The sequence below is a fragment of the Scyliorhinus torazame genome, chromosome 12, assembly GCF_047496885.1.
Source record: "Scyliorhinus torazame isolate Kashiwa2021f chromosome 12, sScyTor2.1, whole genome shotgun sequence".
NCBI lineage: Eukaryota > Metazoa > Chordata > Chondrichthyes > Carcharhiniformes > Scyliorhinidae > Scyliorhinus > Scyliorhinus torazame.
Window position 1 is genome coordinate 70,488,851 of NC_092718.1, and position 24,147 is coordinate 70,512,997.

General features: G+C 60.8%; 1 protein-coding gene across 1 annotated transcript in view; it reads left to right on the forward strand.

The window, feature by feature from the left end:
• The window catches only part of LOC140387057 (dual specificity tyrosine-phosphorylation-regulated kinase 1A-like), a 142,657-nt gene that overhangs the window by 109,806 nt on the left and 8,704 nt on the right, over window positions 1-24,147 (forward strand). The window contains exon 7 of the mRNA XM_072470069.1: window positions 17,516-17,819. Within this exon, the coding sequence (XP_072326170.1) occupies window positions 17,516-17,819 (304 nt within the window). The remainder of the gene's footprint in view (window positions 1-17,515; window positions 17,820-24,147) is intronic.

The following is a 24,147-nucleotide window of genomic DNA, read 5'->3' on the forward strand; positions in this document are numbered from 1 at the left end:
CGCGCCGAGGGCGAGGGGGAGAGTGCGCGCCGAGGGCGAGGGGGAGAGTGCGCGCCGAGGGCGAGGGGGAGAGTGCGCGCCGAGGGCGAGGGGGAGAGTGCGCGCCGAGGGCGAGGGGGAGAGTGCGCGGCGAGGGGGAGAGTGCGCGGCGTGGGGGAGGGTGCGCGCCGAGGGCGTGGGGGAGAGTGCGCGCCGAGGGCGAGGGGGAGAGTGCGCGCCGAGGGCGAGGGGGAGAGTGCGCGCCGAGGGCGAGGGGGAGAGTGCGCGCCGAGGGCGAGGGGGAGAGTGCGCGCCGAGGGCGAGGGGGAGAGTGCACGCCGAGGGGGAGAGTGGATGGGGAAAGTGAGCTTACAGAGGGAGATGAAGAGTGAGCGTCGAGTGCGCGATGAAGAGCACACAGCGAGAGGGAGGGGGCGACTGAGCGTCGAGTGCGAGGTAGAGAGTTGGCGTCGATTGCAAGGTGGAGAGTTAGCGTCGAGTGCGAGGTGGAGAGTTGGCATCAATTGCATGGTAGAGAGTGGGCCTTGAGTGCAAGGCGGAGAGTTAGCGTCGAATGCGAGGTGGAGAGTGGGCGTCAAGTGCGAGGTGGAGAGTGGGCGTCGAGTGCAAGGTGGAGAGCACACAGAGAGGGAGGGGGAGACTGAGCATCGAGTGTGAGGTGGAGAGCCACCCGAGAGAGGGAGGGGGAGAGTGAGCGTCGAGTGTGAGGTGGAGATTGGGTGTCGTGTGCGAGGTGGAGAGCCCACATAGAGAGGAAGGAGGAGAGTGGGCGTCAAGTGCGAGGTGGAGAGTAGGCGTCGAGTACGAGGTGGAGAGCATACAGAGGGAGGTGGAGAGTGGGCGTCAAGTGCGAGGTGGAGACTGAGCGTCGAGTGTGAGGTGGAGAGCGCACTGCGAGAGGGAGGGGGAGACTGAGCGTCGAGTGCGAGGTGGAGAGCACACAGAGGGAGGGGGAGAGTGAGCATTGAGTGCGAGGTGGAGAGTGGACGTCAAGTGCAAGGTGGAGAGTGGACGTCAAGTGCGAGGTGGGGAATGAGCATCAAGTGCGAGGTGGAGAGTAAGCGTCGAGTGCAAGGTGGAGAGCGCACTGCGAGAGGGAGGGGGTGAATGAGCATCGAGTGCAAGGTGGAGAGTGGGCGTCGTGCGAGGTGGAGAGTTGACGTCATGTGCAAGGTGGAGAATGGGCCTCGAGTGTGAGGTGGAGAGTGGGCCTCGAGTGCGAGGTGGAGAGTGGGCGTCAAGTGCGAGGTGGAGAGCACACACACAGGTAGGGGGCGAGTGAGCGTCGAATGCGAGGTGGCGAGTGCGCGTCAAGAACGTTGGGGGAACGCACGCTGAGGGCGAGGGGGAGAGCGTGCGGGGAGTGCGAGGGGGAGAGTGTGCGCCGAGGGCGAGGGGGAGAGTGTGCGCCGAGGGCGAGAGGGAGAGTGCACCGAGGGGGAGAGTGCGCGCCGAGGGCGAGGGGGTGAGTGCGCGCCGAGGGCGAGGGGGTGAGTGCGCGCCGAGGGCGAGGGGGTGAGTGCGCGCCGAGGGCGAGGGGGTGAGTGCGCTCCGAGGGCGAGGGGGAGAGTGCGCGGCGAGGGGGAGAGTGCGGGGCGAGGGGGAGAGTGCGGGGAGAGTGCGCGGCGAGGGGGAGAGTGCGCGCCGAGGGGGAGAGTGCGCGCCGAGGGCGAGGGGGTGAGTGCACGCTGAGGGCAAGTGGGAGAGTGCGCGCCAAGGGCGAGGGCGAGAGTGCTGCCGAGGGCTCGGGGGAGAGTGTGCACCGAGGGCGAGGGGGAGAGTGCGCAGCGAGGGCGAGGGGGAGAGTGCGCGGCGAGGGGGAGAGTGTGCGTCGAGGGAGGAAGGGGAGTGGGTATGGATGGGAGGGCAAGTCGGCCAGGGAGAGCCCGTGGAGCGTGCCTGGGGACGGACACGCGGCAAATTTGGAGGGGGAGAGTGCAAGGTGGAGAGTGGGCGTCAAGTGCGATGTGGAGAGTGGGCGTCAAGTGCGAGGTGGAGAGTGGGCGTCGAGTGCAAGGTGGAGAGTGGGCGTCGAGTGCGAGGTGGAGAGTGGGTGTCGAGTGCAAGGTGGAGAGCACACAGAGGGAGGGGAATATTGAGCGTCGAGTGCGAGGTGGAGAGCACACAGAGAGGGAGGGGGAGAGTGAGCGTTGAGGGGGAGAGTGAGCATTGAGGGGGAGAGTGAGCGTCGAGTGCAAGGTGGAGAGCACACAGAGAGAGGGAGGGGGAGAGTGAGCGTCGAGTGCGAGGTGGAGAGCTTACAGCGAGACGGAGGGGGAGAGTTAGTGTCGAGTGTGAGGTGGAGAGCACACTGCGAGAGGAAGGGAGAGTAAGCGTCGAGTGCGTGGTGGAGAGTGGGCGTCGAGTGCGAGGTGGAGAATTGGCGTCGAGTGCGAGGTGGAGAGCCACGCGAGAGAGGGAGGGGGAGAGTGAGTGTCGAGAGCGAGGTGGAGAGTGCACTGTGAGAGGGAGGGGGAGAGTTGAGCGTCGAGGGGGAGAGTTGAGCGTCGAGAGCGAGGTGCAGAGCCACCCGATAGAGGGAGGGTGAGAGTTAGCGTTGAGTGTGAGGTGGAGAGCCCACTGCGAGATGGAGAGGGATAGTGAGCATCGAGTGCGAGGTGGAGAGTGGGCATCGAGTGCGAAGTGGAGAGTGGGCGTCGAGTGCGAGGTGGAGAGTGGGCGACGAGTGCAAGGTGGAGAGTGGGTGTCGAGTGCGAGGTGGAGAGTGGGCATCGAGTGTGAGGTGGAGAGTGGACGTCGAGTGCTAGGTGGAGAGTGGGCGTCGAGTGCTAGCTGGAGAGTGGGCATCGAGTGCTAGGTGGAGAGTGGGTGTCGACTGCGAGGTGTAGAGTGGGCGTTAAGTGCGAGGTGGAGAGTGAGCGTCGAGTGCGAGGTGGAGAGCACAAAGGGAGGGGTAGAATGAGCGTCGAGTGCGAGGTGGAGAGTGGGCGTCGAGTGCGAGGTGGCGTCGAGTGCGAGGTGGAGAGTTGGCGTCGAGTGCGAGGTGGAGAGTTGGCGTCGAGTGCGAGGTGGAGAGTTGGCGTCGAGTGCGAGGTGGAGAGTTGGCGTCGAGTGCGAGGTGGAGAGTTGGCGTCGAGTGCGAGGTGGAGAGTTGGCGTCGAGTGCGAGGTGGAGAGTTGGCGTCGAGTGCGAGGTGGAGAGTTGGCGTCGAGTGCGAGGTGGAGAGTTGGCATTGAGTGCGAGGTGGAGAGCCACCCGAGAGAGGGAGGGGGAGAGTGAGCGTCGAGTGCGAGGTGGAGAGCGCACTGCGAGAGGGAGGGGAGAGTGAGCGCCGTGTGCGAGGTGGAGAGTGGGCGTAGAGTGCGAGGTGGAGAGTGGGCGTAGAGTGCGAGGTGGAGAGTGGGCGTAGAGTGCGAGGTGGAGAGGGCGTCGAGTGCGAGATGGAGAGCCCACAGAGAGGGGGTGGGGAGAGTGAGTGCGAGGTGGAGAGCACACAGAGGGAGGGGGAGAGTGAGCGTCGAGTGCGAGATGGAGAGCATACAGAGGGACGGGGAGAATAGGCGACGAGTGTGAGTTGGAGAGCGTAGAGCGGGAGGGGGGAGTGAGTGTCGAGTGCGAGGTGGAGAGCGTACAGCGAGGGGGAGAGTTAGCGTTGAGTGTGAGGTGGAGAGCATACAGCGAGAGGGAGGGGGAGAGTTAGCGTCGAGTGTGAGGTGGAGAGCGCACTGAGCGGATGGGGGAGAGTGAGCGTCGAGTGCGAGGTGGAAAGTGGGCGTCGAGTGCGAGGTGGAGAGCGCACTGCGAGGGGGAGAGTGAGCGTCGAGTGCGAGGTGGAGAGTGAGCGGCGAGTGCGAGGTGGAGAGTGAGCGGCGAGTGCGAGGTGGAGAGTGAGCGTCGAGTGTGAGGTGGAGAGTGAGCGTTGAGTGCGAGGTGGAGAGTGAGCGTCGAGTGTGAGGTGGAGAGTGAGCGTCGAGTGCGAGGTGGAGAGTGAGCGTCGAGTGCGAGGTGGAGAGTGAGCGTCGAGTGCGAGGTGGAGAGTGAGCGTCGAGTGCGAGGTGGAGAGTGAGCGTCGAGTGCGAGGTGGAGAGTGAGCGTCGAGTGCGAGGTGGAGAGTGAGCGTCGAGTGCGAGGTGGAGAGAGCGTCGAGTGCGAGGTGGAGAGTGGGCGTTGAGTGCGAGGTGGAGAGTGGGCGTTGAGTGCGAGGTGGAGAGTGGGCGTTCAGTGCGAGATGGAGAGGGCGTCGAGTGCGAGGTGGAGAGTGGGCGTCGAGTGCGAGGTGGAGAGTTGGCATTGAGTGCGAAGTGGAGAGTTGGCGTCGAGTGCCAGGTGGAGAGTTGGCATTGAGTGCGAGGTGGAGAGCCACCCGAGAGAGGGAGGGGAAGAGTGAGCGTCGAGTGTGAGGTGGAGAGCGCACAGAGAGAGGGAGGGGGAGAGTGAGCGTCGAGAGCGAGGTGCAGAGCCACCCGAGAGAGGGAGGGGGCGAGTTAGCGTCTAGTGCGAGGTGGAGAGCCACCCGAGAGAGGGAGGGGGAGAGTGAGTGTCGAGTGCGAGGTGGAGAGTGCACAGAGAGAGGGTCGAGTGCGAGGGGGAGAGAGAGGGTCGAGTGCGAGGTGGCGAGCCACCCGAGAGAGGGAGGGGGAGAGTGAGCGTCAAGTGCGAGGTGGAGAGCGGGCGTCGTGGGCGAGGTGGAGAGTGGGCGCCGAGTGCGAGGTAGAGAGTTGGCGTTGAGTGCGAGGTAGAGAGTTGGCGTCGAGTGCGAGGTGGAGGGTGGGCGCGAGTGCGAGGTAGAGAGTTGGCGTTGAGTGCGAGGTGGAGAGCACACTGAGAGGGAGGGGGAGAGTGAGCGTCGAGAGCGAGGTGCAGAGCCACCCGAGAGAGGGAGGGCGAGAGTTAGCATCGAGTGTGAGGTGGAGAGCGCACAGAGGGAGGGGGAGAGTGAACGTTAAGTACAAGGTGCAGAGTGGGCGTCGTCTGCGAGGTGGAGAGCGCACAGAGAGGGAGTGGGCGTAAAGTGCGAGGTGGAGAGCCACCCGAGAGAGGGAGGGGGAGAGTGAGCGTCGAGTGCGAGGTGGAGAGCGCACAGAGAGGGAGGGGAGAGTGAGTGTTGAATGCGAGGTGGAGAGCGCACAGAGAGAGGAAGGGGGCGAGTGGGCGTTTCGTGCGGGGTGCAGAGCCACCCGAGAGAGGGAGGAGGAGAGCGAGGTGGAGAGCGGGCGTCGAGTGCGAGGTGGAGAGTGGGCGTCGAGTGCAGGGTGGAGAGCTCATTGCGAGAGGGAAGGGGAGAGTGAGCATCGAGTGCGAGGTGGAGAGTGGGCGTCGAGTGCGAGGTGGAGAGTGGGCGTCGAGTGCGAGGTTGAGAGTTGGCGTCGAGTGCGACGAAAGAGGGAGGGGGAGAGTGAGTGTCGAGAACGAGGTGCAGAGCCACCCGAGAGAGGGAGGGGGAGAGTGAGCGTCGAGTGCGAGGTGGAGAGCCACCCGAGAGAGGGAGGGGGAGAGTGAGCGTCGAGTGTGAGGTGGAGAGCGGGCGTCGAGTGCGAGGTGGAGATTGAGCGTCGAGAGCGAGGTGAAGAGCACACAGAGGAAGGGGGCGAGTGAGCGTCGAGAGCGAAGTGGAGAGCGAGGTGGAGAGTGGGCGTCGAGTGCGAGGTGGAGAGCGGGCGTCGAGTGCGAGGTGGAGAGTGGGCGTCGAGTGCGAGGTGGAGAGCGCACTACGAGAGGGAGGTGGAGAGTGAGCGTCGAATGCGAGGTGGAGAGTGGGCGTTGAGTGCGAGGTGGAGAGTGAGCTTCGAGTGCGAGGTGGAGAGTGAGCTTCGAGTGCGAGGTGGAGACTGGGCGTCGAGTGCGAGGTGGAGAGTGGGCGTCGAGTGCGAGGTGGAGAGTGGGCGTCGAGTGCGAGGTGGAGAGTGGGCGTCGAGTGCGAGGTGGAGAGTGGGCGTCGAGTGCGAGGTGGAGAGTGGGCGTCGAGTGCGAGGTGGAGAGTTGGCATTGAGTGCGAGGTGGAGAGTTGGCGTTGAGTGCGAGGTGGAGAGCCACCCGAGAGAGGGAGGGGGAGAGTGAGCGTTGAGTGCGAGGTGGAGAGCGCACAGATGGAGGGGAGAGTGAGTGTTAAGTGCAAGGCGCAGAGTGGGTGTCGTCTGCGAGGTGGAGAGCACACAGAGAGAGGGAGGGGCAGAGTTGAGCGTCGAGTGCGAGGTGGAGAGCCACCCGAGAGAGGGAGGGGGAGAATGAGTGTCGAGTGCAAGGTGGAGAGTGGGCGTCGTGCGAGGTGGAGAGTTGGCGTCATGTGCAAGGTGGAGAATGGGCCTCGAGTGAGGTGGAGAGTGGGCCTTGAGTGCGAGGTGGAGAGTGGGCGTCAAGTGCGAGGTGGAGAGCACACAGAGGAAGGGGGCGAGTGAGCGTCGAGTGCAAGGTGGAGAGCGCACTGTGAGAGGGAGGGGGTGAATGAGCATCGAGTGCAAGGTGGAGAGTGGGCGTCGTGCAAGGTGGAGAGTTGACGTCATGTGCAAGGTGGAGAATGGGCCTCGAGTGTGAGGTGGAGAGTGGGCCTCGAGTGCGAGGTGGAGAGTGGGCGTCAAGTGCGAGGTGGAGAGCACACACAGAGGTAGGGGGAGAGTGAGCGTCGAATGCGAGGTGGAGAGCGCGCGTCAAGAACGTTGGGGGAACGCACGCTGAGGGCGAGGGGGAGAGCGTGCGGGGAGGGCGTGGGGGAGAGTGTGCGCCGAGGGCGAGGGGGAGAGTGTGCGCCGAGGGAGAGTGCACCGAGGGGGAGAGTGCGCGCCGAGGGCGAGGGGGTGAGTGCGCTCCGAGAGCGAGGGGGAGAGTGCGCGCCGAGGGCGAGGGGGAGAGTGCGCGCCGAGTCCAGGGGAGAGTGCGCGCCGAGGGCCGGGGGAGAGTGCGCGGCGAGGGGGAGAGTGCGCGCCGAGGTGGAGAGTGCGCGCCCAGGGCGAGGGGGAGAGTGCGCGCCGAGGGGGAGAGTGCGCGCCGAGGGCGAGGGGGTGAGTGCGCACCGAGGGCGAGTGGGAGAGTGCGCGCCGAGGGCGAGGGGGAGAGTGCGCGCCCAGGGCGAGGGGGAGAGTGCGCGCCCAGGGCGAGGGGGAGAGTGCGCGCCGAGGGCGAGGGGGAGAGTGCGCGCCGAGGGCGAGGGGGTGAGTGCGCGCCGAGGGCGAGTGGGAGAGTGCGCGCCAAGGGCGAGGGCGAGAGTGCCGCCGAGGGCTCGGGGGAGAGTGCGCGCCGAGGGCGAGGGGGAGAGTGCACGCCGAGGGCGAGGGGGAGAGTGCGCGCCGAGGGGGAGAGTGCGCGCCGAGGGCGAGGGGGTGAGTGCGCGCCGAGGGCGAGTGGGAGAGTGCGCGCCAAGGGCGAGGGCGAGAGTGCCGCCGAGGGCTCGGGGGAGAGTGCGCACCGAGGGCGAGGGGGAGAGTGCGCAGCGAGGGGGAGAGTGCGCGTCGAGGGCGAGGGGGAGAGTGTGCGTCGAGGGAGGAAGGGGAGTGGGTATGGATGGGAGGGCAAGTGGGCCAGGGAGAGCCCGTGGAGCGTGCCTGGGGACGGACACGCGGCGAATTTGGAGGGGGAGAGTGCAAGGTGGAGAGTTAGCGTCAAGTGCAATGTGGAGAGTGGGCGTCAAGTGCGAGGTGGAGAGTGGGCGTCGAGTGCAAGGTGGAGAGTGGGCGTCGAGTGCGAGGTGGAGAGTGCACCGAGGGGGAGAGTGCGCGCCGAGGGCGAGGGGGTGTGTGCGCTCCGAGAGCGAGGGGGAGAGTGCGCGCCGAGGGCGAGGGGGAGAGTGCGCGCCGAGGGCGAGGTGGAGAGTGCGCGCCGAGGGCGAGGGGGAGAGTGCGTGCCGATGGCGAGGGGGGAGAGTGCGCACCGAGGGCGAGGGGGGGAGTGCGCGCCGAGGGCGAGGGGGAGAGTGCACGCCGAGGGCGAGGGGGAGAGTGCGCGCCGAGGGGGAGAGTGCGCGCCGAGAGCGAGGGGGTGAGTGCGCGCCGAGGGCGAGTGGGAGAGTGCGCGCCGAGGGCGAGTGGGAGAGTGCGCGCCGAGGGCGAGGGCGAGAGTGCCGCCGAGGGCTCGGGGGAGAGTGCGCACCGAGGGCGAGGGGGAGAGTGCGCAGCGAGGGGGAGAGTGCGCGTCGAGGGCGAGGGGGAGAGTGTGCGTCGAGGGAGGAAGGGGAGTGGGTATGGATGGGAGGGCAAGTGGGCCAGGGAGAGCCCGTGGAGCGTGCCTGGGGACGGACACGCGGCGAATTTGGAGGGGGAGAGTGCAAGGTGGAGAGTTAGCGTCAAGTGCAATGTGGAGTGGGCGTCAAGTGCGAGGTGGAGAGTGAGCGTCGAGTGCGAGGTGGAGAGTGGGCGTCGAGTGCGAGGTAGAGAGTGGGTGTCGAGTGCAAGGTGGAGAGCACACAGAGGGAGGGGGAGATTGAGCGTCGAGTGTGAGGTGGAGAGCGCACTGCGACAGGGAGGGGGAGAGTGGGGCGTTAAATTCGAGGAGGAGAGAGCACTGAGAGGGAGGGAGGAGGGGGAGAGCGCGAGGGGCAGGTTGCGCGGCGTGGCTGCTTGGGGAGAGCGAATGGGGAAAGTGAGCTTACATAGGGAGATGAAGAGTGAGCGTCGAGTGCGCGATGAAGAGCACACAGCGAGAGGGAGGGTGAGAGTGAGCGTCAAGTACGAGGTGGAGAACACAAAGCAAGAGGGAGGGGGAGAGTTAGCGTCAAGTGCAAGGTGGAGAGGACGTCAAGTGCGAGGTGGAGAGTAAGCGTCGAGTGCGAGGTGAAGAGTGGACGTCAGGTGCGAGGTGGAGAGTGAGCGTCGAGTGCGTGGTGGAGAGTTGCCGTTGAGTGCGAGGTGGAGAGCGCACAGCGAGAGTTAGGGGGCGAGTGAGAGGTGGAGAGAACACAGGGAGGGGGAGAGTGAGCGTCAAGTGCGAGCTGGAGAGCACACAGAGATGGAGGGGGAGAGTGAGTGTTGAGGGGGAGAGTGAGAATTGAGGGGGAGAGTGAGCGTCGAGTGCGAGGTGGAGAGCACACAGAGAGAGGGAGGGGGAGAGTGAGCGTCGAGTGCGAGGTGGAGAGCACACATAGGGACGGGGAGAATAGGCGTTGAGTGTGAGTTGGAGAGCTACAGAGGGAGGGGGGGAGTGAGCGTCGAGTGTGAGGTGGAGAGCGTACAGCGAGACGGAGGGGGAGAGTTAGCGTCGAGTGTGAGGTGGAGAGCGCACTGCGAGAGGAAGGGAGAGTAAGCGTCGAGTGCGTGGTGGAGAGTGGGCGTCGAGTGCGAGGTGGAGAGTTGGCGTCGAGTGCGAGGTGGAGAGTTGGCGTCGAGTGCGAGGTGGAGAGTTGGCGTCGAGTGCGAGGTGGAGAGTTGGCATTGAGTGCGAGGTGGAGAGCCACCCGAGAGAGGGAGGGGGAGAGTGAGCGTCGAGTGCGAGGTGGAGAGCGCACTGCGAGAGGGAGGGGAGAGTGAGCGCCGTGTGCGAGGTGGAGAGTGGGCGTAGAGTGCGAGGTGGAGAGTGGGCGTAGAGTGCGAGGTGGAGAGTGGGCGTAGAGTGCGAGGTGGAGAGGGCGTCGAGTGCGAGATGGAGAGCCCACAGAGAGGGGGTGGGGAGAGTGAGTGCGAGGTGGAGAGCACACAGAGGGAGGGGGAGAGTGAGCGTCGAGTGCGAGATGGAGAGCATACAGAGGGACGGGGAGAATAGGCGACGAGTGTGAGTTGGAGAGCGTAGAGCGGGAGGGGGGAGTGAGTGTCGAGTGCGAGGTGGAGAGCGTACAGCGAGAGGAAGGGAGAGTAAGCGTCGAGTGCGTGGTGGAGAGTGGGCGTCGAGTGCGAGGTGGAGAATTGGCGTCGAGTGCGAGGTGGAGAGCCACGCGAGAGAGGGAGGGGGGAGAGTGAGTGTCGAGAGCGAGGTGGAGAGTGCACTGTGAGAGGGAGGGGGAGAGTTGAGCGTCGAGGGGGAGAGTTGAGCGTCGAGAGCGAGGTGCAGAGCCACCCGAGAGAGGGAGGGTGAGAGTTAGCGTTGAGTGTGAGGTGGAGAGCCCACTGCGAGATGGAGGGGGATAGTGAGCGTCGAGTGCGGGGTGGAGAGTGGGCATCGAGTGCGAAGTGGAGAGTGGGCGTCGAGTGCGAGGTGGAGAGTGGGCGACGAGTGCGAGGTGGAGAGTGGGCGTCGAGTGCGAGGTGGAGAGTGGGCATCGAGTGTGAGGTGGAGAGTGGGCATCGAGTGTGAGGTGGAGAGTGGGCGTCGAGTGCTAGCTGGAGAGTGGGCGTCGAGTGCTAGGTGGAGAGTGGGCATCGAGTGCTAGGTGGAGAGTGGGTGTCGACTGCGAGGTGGAGAGTGAGCGTCGAGTGCGAGGTGGAGAGCACAAAGGGAGGGGTAGAATGAGCGTCGAGTGCGAGGTGGAGAGTGGGCGTCGAGTGCGAGGTGGAGAGTGAGCGTCGAATGCAAGGTGGAGAGTGGGCGTCGAGTGCGAGGTGGAGAGGTGGCGTTGAGTGCGAGGCGGAGAGTTGGCGTTCAGTGCGAGGTGGAGAGGGCGTCAAGTGCGAGGCGGAGAGTTGGCGATCAGTGCGAGGTGGAGAGGGCGTCAAGTGCGAGGTGGAGAATGGGCGTCGAGTGCGAGGTGGAGAGTGGGCGTCGAGTGCGAGGTGGAGATTGAGCGTCGAGAGCGAGGTGAAGAGCACACAGAGGAAGGGGGCGAGTGAGCGTCGAGAGCGAGGTGGAGAGCGGGCGTCGAGTGCGAGGTGGAGAGTGGGCGTTGAGTGCGAGGTGGAGAGTTGGCGTCGAGTGCGAGGTGGAGAGTGGGCGTCGAGTGAGAGGTGGAGAGTGGGCGTCGAGTTCGAGATGGAGAGTTGGCATTGAGTGCGAGGTGGAGAGCCACCCGAGAGAGGGAGGGGGAGAGTGAGCGTCGAGTGCGAGGTGGAGAGGTGGCGTTCAGTGCGAGGTGGAGAGTTGGCGTTCAGTGCGAGGTGGAGAGGGCGTCAAGTGTGAGGTGGAGAATGGGCGTCGAGTGCGAGGTGGAGAGTGGGCGTCGAGTGCGAGGTGGAGAGTTGGCGTTGAGTGTGAGGTGGAGAGTGGGCATCGAGTGCGAGGTGGAGAGTGGGCGTCGAGTGCGAGGTGGAGAGTGGGCGTCGAGTGCGAGGTGGAGAGTGGGCGACGAGTGCGAGGTGGAGAGTGGGCGTCGAGTGCGAGGTGGAGAGTGGGCGTCGAGTGCGAGGTGGAGAGTGGGCGTCGAGTGCGAGGTGGAGAGTGGGCGTCGAGTGCGAGGTGGAGAGTTGGCGTCGAGTGCGAGGTGGAGAGTTGGCGTCGAGTGCGAGGTGGAGAGTTGGCGTCGAGTGCGAGGTGGAGAGTTGGCATTGAGTGCGAGGTGGAGAGCCACCCGAGAGAGGGAGGGGGAGAGTGAGCGTCGAGTGCGAGGTGGAGAGCGCACTGCGAGAGGGAGGGGAGAGTGAGCGTCGAGTGCGAGGTGGAGAGTGGGCGTAGAGTGCGAGGTGGAGAGTGGGCGTAGAGTGCGAGGTGGAGAGTGGGCGTAGAGTGCGAGGTGGAGAGTGGGCGTAGAGTGCGAGGTGGAGAGTGGGCGTAGAGTGCGAGGTGGAGAGTGGGCGTAGAGTGCGAGGTGGAGAGTGGGCGTAGAGTGCGAGGTGGAGAGTGGGCGTAGAGTGCGAGGTGGAGAGTGGGCGTAGAGTGCGAGGTGGAGAGTGGGCGTAGAGTGCGAGGTGGAGAGTGGGCGTAGAGTGCGAGGTGGAGAGTGGGCGTAGAGTGCGAGGTGGAGAGGGCGTCGAGTGCGAGGCGAAGAGTACATAGAGAGGGAGGCAGCGAGTGAGCGTTGAGTGCGAGATGGAGAGCCCACAGAGACGGGGTGGGGAGAGTGAGTGCGAGGTGGAGAGCACACAGAGGGAGGGGGAGAGTGAGCGTCGAGTGCGAGATGGAGAGCATACAGAGGGACGGGGAGAATAGGCGACGAGTGTGAGTTGGAGAGCATAGAGCGTGAGGGGGGAGTGAGTGTCGAGTGCGAGGTGGAGAGCGTACAGCGAGGGGGAGAGTTAGCGTTGAGTGTGAAGTGGAGAGCATACAGCGAGAGGGAGGGGGAGAGTTAGCGTCGAGTGTGAGGTGGAGAGCGCACTGAGAGGATGGGGGAGAGTGAGCGTCGAGTGCGAGGTGGAGAGTGGGCGTCGAGGGGGAGAGTGAGCGTCGAGGGGGAGAGTGAGCGTAGAGTGCGAGGTGGAGAGTGGGCGTAGAGTGCGAGGTGGAGAGTGAGCGGCGAGTGCGAGGTGGAGAGTGAGCGGCGAGTGCGAGGTGGAGAGTGAGCGTCGAGTGCGAGGTGGAGAGTGAGCGTCGAGTGCGAGGTGGAGAGTGAGCGTCGAGTGCGAGGTGGAGAGTGGGCGTTGAGTGCGAGGTGGAGAGTTCGCGTTCAGTGCGAGGTGGAGAGGGCGTCGAGTGCGAGGTGGAGAGTGGGCGGCGAGTGCGCGGTGGAGAGTGAGCGGCGAGTGCGAGGTGGAGAGTGAGCGTCGAGTGCGAGGTGGAGAGTGAGCGTCGAGTGCGAGGTGGAGAGTGAGCGTCGAGTGCGAGGTGGAGAGTGAGCGTCGAGTGCGAGGTGGAGAGTTCGCGTTCAGTGCGAGGTGGAGAGGGCGTCGAGTGCGAGGTGGAGAGTGGGCGTCGAGTGCGAGGTGGAGAGTTGGCATTGAGTGCGAGCTGGAGAGTTGGCATTGAGTGCGAGGTGGAGAGCCACCTGAGAGAGGGAGGGGAAGAGTGAGCGTCGAGTGCGAGGTGGAGAGCGCACAGAGAGAGGGAGGGGGAGAGTGAGCGTCTAGTGCGAGGTGGAGAGCCACCCGAGAGAGGGAGGGGGAGAGTGAGCGTCGAGTGCGAGGTGGAAAGCGCACAGAGAGAGGGAGGGGGAGAGTGAGTGTCGAGAACGAGGTGCAGAGCCACCCGAGAGAGGGAGGGGGAGAGTGAGCGTCGAGTGCGAGGTGGAGAGCCACCCGAGAGAGGGAGGGGGAGAGTGAGCGTCGAGTGTGAGGTGGAGAGCGGGCGTCGAGTGCAAGGTGGAGAGCACACAGAGAGGGAGGGGGAGAGTAAGCGTCGAGTGCGAGGTGGAGAGCCACCCGAGAGAGGGAGGGGGAGAGTGAGCATCGAGTGTGAGGTGGAGAGCGGGCGTCGAGTGCGAGGTGGAGATTGAGCGTCGAGAGCGAGGTGAAGAGCACACAGAGGAAGGGGGCGAGTGAGCGTCGAGAGCGAAGTGGAGAGTGGGCGTCGAGTGCGAGGTGGAGATTGAGCGTCGAGAGCGAGGTGAAGAGCACACAGAGGAAGGGGGCGAGTGAGCGTCGAGAGCGAAGTGGAGAGTGGGCGTCGAGTGCGAGGTGGAGAGCGCACTACGAGAGGGAGGTGGAGAGTGAGCGTCGAATGCGAGGTGGAGAGTGGGCGTTGAGTGCGAGGTGGAGAGTGGGCGTCGAGTGCGAGATGGTGAGTGGGCGTCGAGTGCGAGGTGGAGAGTTGGCATTGAGTGCGAGGTGGAGAGTTGGCGTTGAGTGCGAGGTGGAGAGCCACCCGAGAGAGGGAGGGGGAGAGTGCGAGCTGGAGAGCGCACAGATGGAGGGGAGAGTGAGTGTTAAGTGCATGGCGCAGAGTGGGTGTCGTCTGCGAGGTGGAGAGCACACAGAGAGAGGGAGGGGGAGAGTGAGCGTCGAGTGCGAGGTGGAGAGCCACCCGAGAGAGGGAGGGGGAGAGTGAGCGTCGAGTGTGAGGTGGAGAGCGGGCGTCGAGTGCGAGGTGGAGATTGAGCGTCGAGAGCGAGGTGAAGAGCACACAGGAAGGGGGCGAGTGAGCGTCGAGAGCGAGGTGGAGAGCGGGCGTCGAGTGCGAGGTGGAGAGTGGGCGTTGAGTGCGAGGTGGAGAGTTGGCGTCGAGTGCGAGGTGGAGAGTGGGCGTCGAGTGAGAGGTGGAGAGTGGGCGTCGAGTGCGAGGTGGAGAGTTGGCATTGAGTGCGAGGTGGAGAGCCACCCGAGAGAGGGAGGGGGAGAGTGAGCGTCGAGTGCGAGTTGCAGAGCGCACAGAGAGAGGGAAGGGGAGAGTGAGCGTCGAGAGCGAGGTGGAGAGTGGGCGTCGAGTGCGAGGTGGAGAGTTGGCGTCGAGTGCGAGGTGGAGAGTTGGCGTCGAGTGCGAGGTGGAGAGTTGGCGTCGAGTGCGAGGTGGAGAGTTGGCATTGAGTGCGAGGTGGAGAGCCACCCGAGAGAGGGAGGGGGAGAGTGAGCGTCGAGTGCGAGGTGGAGAGCGCACTGCGAGAGGGAGGGGAGAGTGAGCGTCGAGTGCGAGGTGGAGAGTGGGCGTAGAGTGCGAGGTGGAGAGTGGGCGTAGAGTGCGAGGTGGAGAGTGGGCGTAGAGTGCGAGGTGGAGAGTGGGCGTAGAGTGCGAGGTGGAGAGTGGGCGTAGAGTGCGAGGTGGAGAGTGGGCGTAGAGTGCGAGGTGGAGAGTGGGCGTAGAGTGCGAGGTGGAGAGTGGGCGTAGAGTGCGAGGTGGAGAGTGGGCGTAGAGTGCGAGGTGGAGAGTGGGCGTAGAGTGAGAGGTGGAGAGTGGGCGTAGAGTGCGAGGTGGAGAGTGGGCGTAGAGTGCGAGGTGGAGAGGGCGTCGAGTGCGAGGCGAAGAGTACATAGAGAGGGAGGCAGCGAGTGAGCGTTGAGTGCGAGATGGAGAGCCCACAGAGACGGGGTGGGGAGAGTGAGTGCGACGTGGAGAGCACACAGAGGGAGGGGGAGAGTGAGCGTCGAGTGCGAGATGGAGAGCATACAGAGGGACGGGGAGAATAGGCGACGAGTGTGAGTTGGAGAGCATAGAGCGTGAGGGGGGAGTGAGTGTCGAGTGCGAGGTGGAGAGCGTACAGCGAGGGGGAGAGTTAGCGTTGAGTGTGAAGTGGAGAGCATACAGCGAGAGGGAGGGGGAGAGTTAGCGTCGAGTGTGAGGTGGAGAGCGCACTGAGAGGATGGGGGAGAGTGAGCGTCGAGTGCGAGGTGGAGAGTGGGCGTCGAGGGGGAGAGTGAGCGTCGAGGGGGAGAGTGAGCGTAGAGTGCGAGGTGGAGAGTGGGCGTAGAGTGCGAGGTGGAGAGTTAGCGGCGAGTGCGAGGTGTAGAGTGAGCGGCGAGTGCGAGGTGGAGAGTGAGCGGCGAGTGCGAGGTGGAGAGTGAGCGTCGAGTGCGAGGTGGAGAGTGAGCGTCGAGTGCGAGGTGGAGAGTGAGCGTCGAGTGCGAGGTGGAGAGTGGGCGTTGAGTGCGAGGTGGAGAGTTCGCGTTCAGTGCGAGGTGGAGAGGGCGTCGAGTGCGAGGTGGAGAGTGGGCGGCGAGTGCGCGGTGGAGAGTGAGCGGCGAGTGCGAGGTGGAGAGTGAGCGTCGAGTGCGAGGTGGAGAGTGAGCGTCGAGTGCGAGGTGGAGAGTGAGCGTCGAGTGCGAGGTGGAGAGTGAGCGTCGAGTGCGAGGTGGAGAGTTCGCGTTCAGTGCGAGGTGGAGAGGGCGTCGAGTGCGAGGTGGAGAGTGGGCGTCGAGTGCGAGGTGGAGAGTTGGCATTGAGTGCGAGCTGGAGAGTTGGCATTGAGTGCGAGGTGGAGAGCCACCTGAGAGAGGGAGGGGAAGAGTGAGCGTCGAGTGCGAGGTGGAGAGCGCACAGAGAGAGGGAGGGGGAGAGTGAGCGTCTAGTGCGAGGTGGAGAGCCACCCGAGAGAGGGAGGGGGAGAGTGAGCGTCGAGTGCGAGGTGGAAAGCGCACAGAGAGAGGGAGGGGGAGAGTGAGTGTCGAGAACGAGGTGCAGAGCCACCCGAGAGAGGGAGGGGGAGAGTGAGCGTCGAGTGCGAGGTGGAGAGCCACCCGAGAGAGGGAGGGGGAGAGTGAGCGTCGAGTGTGAGGTGGAGAGCGGGCGTCGAGTGCAAGGTGGAGAGCACACCGAGAGGGAGGGGGAGAGTAAGCGTCGAGTGCGAGGTGGAGAGCCACCCGAGAGAGGGAGGGGGAGAGTGAGCATCGAGTGTGAGGTGGAGAGCGGGCGTCGAGTGCGAGGTGGAGATTGAGCGTCGAGAGCGAGGTGAAGAGCACACAGAGGAAGGGGGCGAGTGAGCGTCGAGAGCGAAGTGGAGAGTGGGCGTCGAGTGCGAGGTGGAGATTGAGCGTCGAGAGCGAGGTGAAGAGCACACAGAGGAAGGGGGCGAGTGAGCGTCGAGAGCGAAGTGGAGAGTGGGCGTCGAGTGCGAGGTGGAGAGCGCACTACGAGAGGGAGGTGGAGAGTGAGCGTCGAATGCGAGGTGGAGAGTGGGCGTTGAGTGCGAGGTGGAGAGTGGGCGTCGAGTGCGAGATGGTGAGTGGGCGTCGAGTGCGAGGTGGAGAGTTGGCATTGAGTGCGAGGTGGAGAGTTGGCGTTGAGTGCGAGGTGGAGAGCCACCCGAGAGAGGGAGGGGGAGAGTGCGAGCTGGAGAGCGCACAGATGGAGGGGAGAGTGAGTGTTAAGTGCATGGCGCAGAGTGGGTGTCGTCTGCGAGGTGGAGAGCACACAGAGAGAGGGAGGGGGAGAGTGAGCGTCGAGTGCGAGGTGGAGAGCCACCCGAGAGAGGGAGGGGGAGAGTGAGCGTCGAGTGTGAGGTGGAGAGCGGGCGTCGAGTGCGAGGTGGAGATTGAGCGTCGAGAGCGAGGTGAAGAGCACACAGGAAGGGGGCGAGTGAGCGTCGAGAGCGAGGTGGAGAGCGGGCGTCGAGTGCGAGGTGGAGAGTGGGCGTTGAGTGCGAGGTGGAGAGTTGGCGTCGAGTGCGAGGTGGAGAGTGGGCGTCGAGTGAGAGGTGGAGAGTGGGCGTCGAGTGCGAGGTGGAGAGTTGGCATTGAGTGCGAGGTGGAGAGCCACCCGAGAGAGGGAGGGGGAGAGTGAGCGTCGAGTGCGAGTTGCAGAGCGCACAGAGAGAGGGAAGGGGAGAGTGAGCGTCGAGAGCGAGGTGCAGAGCCACCCGAGAGAGGGAGGGGGAGTTTTTGCGTCAAGTGTGAGGTGGAGAGCGCACAGATGGAGGGGGAGAGTGAGTGTTAAGTGCAAGGCGCAGAGTGGGTGTCGTCTGCGAGGTGGAGAGCACACAGAGAGAGGGAGATGGAGAGTGAGCATTGAGTGCAAAGCGTAGAGCACACAGAGAGGGAGGGGGAGAGTGGGCGTCGAAGGCGAGGTGGAGAGCACACAGAAAGGGAGGGAGAGAGTGTGCGTCGAGTGCGAGGTGGGAAGGAAAGAATCTCCCACATGTCAAGGGCCAGGAAGGGGGCCGCCGTGCGTCGAGGGGAGAGATTGGGACGGCGCGCTTCAGGGAGGAAGGAGGTCGGCTCATGCCAAGGAGGAGGGAGTGCCTAAGGGAGTCCATGCATGTTGAGGAGGAGGGAGCAGAGCGACCCACATCGAAGGTGTGTGCATTGGTGCACATCGGGGGGGTGTGTGGGCTGCCCCTATAGGTGAGGGGGGTTCAACATGTGTCGAGGGGAAGGATCGAGTCAGGTGCTACAAGTTTGTGTCGGGGAACAATGCAAAGGACAAAAAGCAGCTGAGATTGTGACTGGACCTTTTCATCTCTCCACAGGAATATAAAGCAGCCGCCTCCCGCAAACTGCACAACATCATTGGTGTCGAGACAGGGGGTCCCAACGGACGACGGGCAGGTGAACCCGGTCACACCCCGGCCGAGTACTTGAAGTTCAAGGACTTGATTTTGAGGATGCTGGACTATGATCCAAAAACGCGAATCACCCCTTTCTATGCACTTCAACACAACTTCTTCAAAAAGACGTTGGATGAAGGGACAAACACAATTAACAGCATCTCAACCAGCCCTTCAGTGGAGCACAGCCAGTCGGCCAGCACTGCCAGCTCCTTGTCCAGCTCAGGTACAGGTCACTGCCTTATCCACCTTTCCTCACTGCCCTGATCCTCTTGCCCATTGCCATCCCTCCATCCACCATCCACTTTCCACGGCACATGATCATCTTAACCCTGATTGTCAATTCACTGGAGAGCACCGAGGAAATCACCCCAGGTTCCTGCACCTGATCACTGTCCACTCATCCCTGCAATAGAGAGAGGGAATTCAGCCAGGGTTCCTGCTCCTGATCACTGTCCACTCATCCCTGCAATAGAGAGAGGGAATTCAGCCAGGGTTCCTGCTCCTGATCACTGTCCACTCATCCCTGCATTAGAGAGAGGGAATTCAGCCAGGGTTCCTGCTCCTGATCACTGTCCACTCATCCTTGCAATAGAGAGAGGGAATTCAGCCAGGGTTCCTGCTCCTGATCACTGTCCACTCATCCCTGCATTAGAGAGAGGGAATTCAGCCAGGGTTCCTGCTCCTGATCACTGTCCACTCATCCCTGCATTAGAGAGAGGGAATTCAGCCAGGGTTCCTGCTCCTGATCACTGTCCACTCATCCCTGCAATAGAGAGGGGGAATTCAGCCAGGGTTCCTGCTCCTGATCACTGTCCACTCATCCCTGCATTAGAGAGAGGGGATTCAGCCAGGGTTCCTGCTCCTGATCACTGGTCTCTCATCCCTGCAATAGAGAGAGGGAATTCAGCCAGGGTTCCTGCTCCTGATCACTGTCCACTCATCCCTGCAATAGAGAGAGGGAATTCAGCCAGGGTTCCTGCTCCTGATCACTATCCACTCATCCCTGCATTAGAGAGAGGGAATTCAGCCAGGGTTCCTGCTCCTGATCACTATCCACTCATCCCTGCATTAGAGAGAGGGAATTCAGCCAGGGTTCCTGCTCCTGATCACTGTCCACTCATCCCTACAATAGAGAGAGGGAATTCAGCCAGGGTTCCTGCTCCTGATCACTGTCCACTCATCCCTACAATAGAGAGGGGGAATTCAGCCAGGATTCCTGCTCCTGATCACTGTCCACTCATCCCTGCAATAGAGAGGGGGAATTCAGCCAGGGTTCCTGCTCCTGATCACTGTCCACTCATCCCTACAATAGAGAGAGGGAATTCAGCCAGGGTTCCTGCTCCTGATCACTGTCCACTCATCCCTGCAATAGAGAGGGGGAATTCAGCCAGGGTTCCTGCTCCTGATCACTATCCACTCATCCCTGCATTAGAGAGAGGGAATTCAGCCAGGGTTCCTGCTCCTGATCACTGTCCACTCATCCCTGCAATAGAGAGAGGGAATTCAGGCAGGGTTCCTGCTCCTGATCACTATCCAGTGATCCCTGGATTAGAGAGAGTAAATCAGCCAAGGTTCCTGCTCCTGATCACTGCCTCATTGATCCCTGGAATAGAGAGAGTAAATCAGCCAGGATTCCTGCTCCTGATCACTGTCCAGAGATCCCTGGATTAGAGAGAGTAAATCAGCCAGGATCCCTGCTCCTGATCACTGTCCGTGATCCCTGAGTTAGAGAGAGAGAGGAAATCAACTAGGATCCCTGCCCCTGATCACTGTCCGTGATCCCTGGGTTAGAGAGAAGGGGAAATCAGCCAGGGTTCCTGCTCCTGATCACTGCCCAGTGATCCCCGGATTAGAGAGAGTAAATCAGCCAGGGTTCCTGCTCCTGATCACTGTCCTGTGATCCCTGGGTTAGAGAGAGGGGAAATCAGCCAGGGTTCCTGCTCCTGATCACTGCCCAGTGATCCCCAGATTAGAAAGAGTAAAATAGCAAGGGTTCCTGCACCTGATCACTGTCCAGTGATCCCTGGGTTAGAGAGAGAGGGGAAATCAGCCAATGTTCCTGCTCCTGATTACTGTCCCGTGATCCCTGGGTTAGAGAGAGAGGGGAAATCAGACAGGGTTCCTGCTCCTGATCACTGTCCTGTGATCCCAGGGTTAGAGAGAGAGGGGAAATCAGACCGGGTTCCTGCTCCTGATCACTGTCCTGTGATCCCTGGGTTAGAAAGAGAGGGGAAATCAGACAGGGTTCCTGCTCCTGATCACTGTCCTGTGATCCCTGGGTTAGAGAGAGAGGGGAAATCAGCCAGGGTTCCTGCACCTGGTCCCTGTCGTGTGATCCCTCGGTTAGAGAGAGAGGGGAAATCAGCCAGGGTACCTGCTCCTGATCACTGTCCTGTGATCCCTGGGTTAGAGAGAGAGGGGAAATCAGCCAGGTTTCCTGCCCCTGATCACTGTCCTGTGATCCCTGGGTTAGAGAGAGAGGGGAAATCAGCCAGGGTTCCTGCACCTGGTCACTGTCGTGTGATCCCTCGGTTAGAGAGAGAGGGGAAATCAGCCAGGGTTCCTGCTCCTGATCACTGTCCTGTGATCCCTGGGTTAGAGAGAGAGGGGAAATCAGCCAGGGTCCCTGCTCCTGATCACTGTCCGTGATCCCTGGGTTAGAGAGAGAGGGGAAATTAGCCAGGGTTCTTGCTCCTGATCACTGTCCTGTGATCCCTGGGTTAGAGAGGGGAAATCAGCCAGAGTCCCTGCTCCTGATCACTGTCCGTGATCCCTGGGTTAGAGAGAGAGAGGAAATCAGCCAGGGTTCCTGCTCCTGATTCCTATCCACTGATATCTGGATAAGAGAGAGAGGAAATTAGTCAGGGTTCCTGCACCTGATCACTGTCCTGTGATCCCTGGGTTAGAGAGAGAGGGAAAATCAGCCAGGACTCCTGCTCCTGATCACTGTCCGTGATACCTGGGTTAGAGAGAGAGGAAATCAACCAGGGTTCCTGCTCCTGATCACTGTCTGTGATACCTGGGTTAGAGGGAGTGGAAATCAGCCAGGGTTCCTTCTCCTGATCCCTGTCCACTGATCCCTGCATTAGTGAGAAGAGAAATCAACTAGGGGTCCTGCTCCTGACCACTGTCCAATGACTCCGTGTTGGAGGGAGGGAGGTGAAATCAGCCAGGGTTCCTGCTCCTGATCACTGTCCACTGATCCCTGGGTTAGAGAGAGCGGAAATCAGCCGGGGTTCCTGCTCCTGACAACTCAGCTCAGCAGTGTGTATAAGGACAACAGGACTGATGCTGTTGCTGCGTACCTCATGAAGCCATGACTGGTGGGTCTGTTGAAACTCGCCCCTTATATTTGACAGTGTACATGATCAACATGGTCACTCTTGGAACCAATGTTTCACCTGTACCAGGATAGGCACTACCAGCACCAGAAACCCAGACTTGTGGTCCACAAGCTTCCAGTTACAACTGTGTGATGAAAGAATTGCAGTTTGTCTCCAGCTCCTATCGTGGTGATCATATCCAGCTTGTTCAGCAACCTAGTCCAATTCTAGTCTACGGATCTATCATTACCCTTGTGTGACGTTTTCTGCTTATCATCATCCCCAACTTTACCCTTTGGCTTTTCATCCTCATTTGTGTTGACTGATGGGGACAGGTCTGTCTCTGTATAACACTGGGATACAGTACTGGTGGGGACAGGTCTGTCTCTGTATAACACTGGAATACAATACTGTTGGGTACAGGTCTGTCTGTATAACACTGGGAGACACTACTGGTGGGGACAGGTTTGTCTCTATAGCACTGGGAGACTCTACTGGTGGGGACAGGTCTGCCTTTGTAAAACACTGGGGTACAGTACTAGTGGGGACAGGTCTGTCCCTGTATTACACTGGGAGACACTACTAGTGGGGACAGGTCTGTCTCTGTATAACACTGGGAGACACTACTGGTGGGGGCAGGTCTGTGTATAACACTGGGGTACACTACTGGTGGGGACAGGTTTGTCTCTGTATTGCACTGGGATACAGTACTGGTGGGGACAGGTCTGTCTCTGTATTACACTGGGAAAAACTACTGGGGACGGGTCTGTCACTGTATAACACTGGTATACAGTACTGGTGGGGATGGGTCTGTCACTGTATAGCACTGGGAAAAACTACTTGTGGGGTCGGGTCTGTCACTGTATAACACTGGGGTACAGTACTGGTGGGACAGGTGTGTCACTATATAACTCTGGGGTGCAGTACTAGTTGGGACAGGTCCGTCTCTTTATAACACTGGGGCACAGTACTGGTAGGGACAGATCAGTCACTGTATAACACTGGGGTACAGTACTTGGGGATGGGTCTGTCCGTGTACAACACTGGGGCACAATACTGGTGGGAAGAGGTCTCACTGTATAACACTGGGGTACAGTACTTGTGGGGACAGGTCTGTCTCTTTAACGCTGGGGTGCACTATTTATGGGGACAGGTCTGTCACTGTAGAACACTGGGATATGGTACTGGTGGGACATATTTGTTACTGTATAACACTGAGGTACAGTACTGGTGGGAAGAGGTCTGTTATATAGAACATTACAGCGCAGTACAGGCCCTTCGGCCCTCGATGTTGCGCCGACCTGTGAAACCACTCTAAAGCCCATCTACACTATTCCTTTATTGTCCATATGTCTATCCAATGACCATTTGAATGCCCTTGGTGTTGGCGAGTAAAGAACCAACACTCTCTGAGTAAAGAACCTACCTCTGACATCTGTCTTATATCTATCTCCCCTCAAGTTAAAGCTATGTCCCCTCGCGCTAGACATCACCATCCGAGGAAAAAGTCTCTCACTGTCCATCCTATCCAATCCTCTGATCATCTTGTATGCCTCAATTAAGTCACCTCTTAACCTTCTTCTCTCTAACGAAAACAGCCTCAAGTCCCTCAGCCTTTCCTCATAAGATCTTCCCTCCATACCAGGCAACATTCTGGTAATTCGCCTCTGCACCCTTTCCAATGCTTCCACATCCTTCCTATAATGCGGCAACCAGAATTGCACACAATACTCCAAATGCGGCCGCACCAGAGTTTTGTACAGCTGCAACATGACCTCATGGCTCTGAAACTCAGTCCCTCTACCAATAAAAGCTAACACACCGTACGCCTTCTTAACAACCCTCTCAAGCTGGGTGGCAACTTTCAGGGATCTATGTACATGGACACCGAGATCTCTGTTCATCCACACTGCCAAGAATCTTACCATTAGCCCAGTACTCTTGTCTTCCTGCTATTCCTTCCAAAATGAATCACCTCACACTTTTCTGCATTAAACTCCATTTGCCACCTCTCAGCCCAGCGCTGCAGCTTATCTGTGTCCCTCTGTAACTTGTAACATCCTTCCGCACTGTCCACAACTCCACTGACTTTAGTGTCATCTGCATATTTACTCACCCATCCTTCTACGCCCTCCTCCAGGTCATTTATAAAAATGACAAACAGCAGTGGCCCCAAAACAGATCCTTGTGGTACACCACTAGTAACTGGATGCCAGTCTGAACATTTCCCATCAACCACCACCCTTTGTCTTCTTCCAGCTAGCCAATTTCTGATCCAAACTGCTAAATCCCCCTGAATCCCATGCCTCCGTATTTTCTGTAGTAGCCTACCGTGGGGAACCTTATCAAACGCTTTACTGAAATCCATATACACCACATCAACTGCTTTACCCTCATGCACCTGTTTGGTCACCTTCTCAAAGAACTCAATAAGGTTTGTGAGGCACAACCTATCCTTCACAAAACCGTGTTGACTATCTCTAATCAAATTATTCCTTTCCAGATGATTATACATCCTATCTCTTATAAACCTTTCCAAGATTTTGCCCACAACAGAAGTAAGGCTCACTGGTCCATAGTTACCTGGGTTATCTCTACTCCTCTTCTTGAACAAGGGGACAACATTTGCTATCCTCCAGTCTTCTGGCACTATTCCTGTAGACAAAGATGACTTAAAGATCAAAGCCAAAGGCTCAGCAATCTCCTCCCTCGCTTCTCAGAGAATCCTAGGATAAATCCCATCCGGCCCAGGGGACTTATCTATTTTCACACTTTCCAGAATTGCTAACACCTCCTCCTTATGAACCTCAAGCCCTTCTAGTCTAGTAGCCTGAATCTCAGTATTCTCCTCAACAACATTGTCTTTTTCCTGTGTGAATACTGACAAAAAATATTAATTTAACACCTCTCCTATCTCCTCGGACTCCAAGCACAACTTCCCACTACTGTCCTTGACTGGACCTACTCTTACCCTAGTCATTTGTTTATTCCTGACGTATCTATAGAAAGCTTTAGGGTTATCCTTGATCCTACTTGCCAAAGACTTCTCATGTCCCCTCCTCCTGGCTCTTCTTAGCTCTCTCTTTAGGTCCTTCCTAGCTAACTTGTAACTCTTGAGCGCCCTAACTGAACCTTCATGTCTCATCTTTACATAAGCTCCTTCTTCCTCTTGACAAGTGTTTCGACTGCTTTAGTAAACCACGTTTCCCTTGCTCGACCACTTCCTCC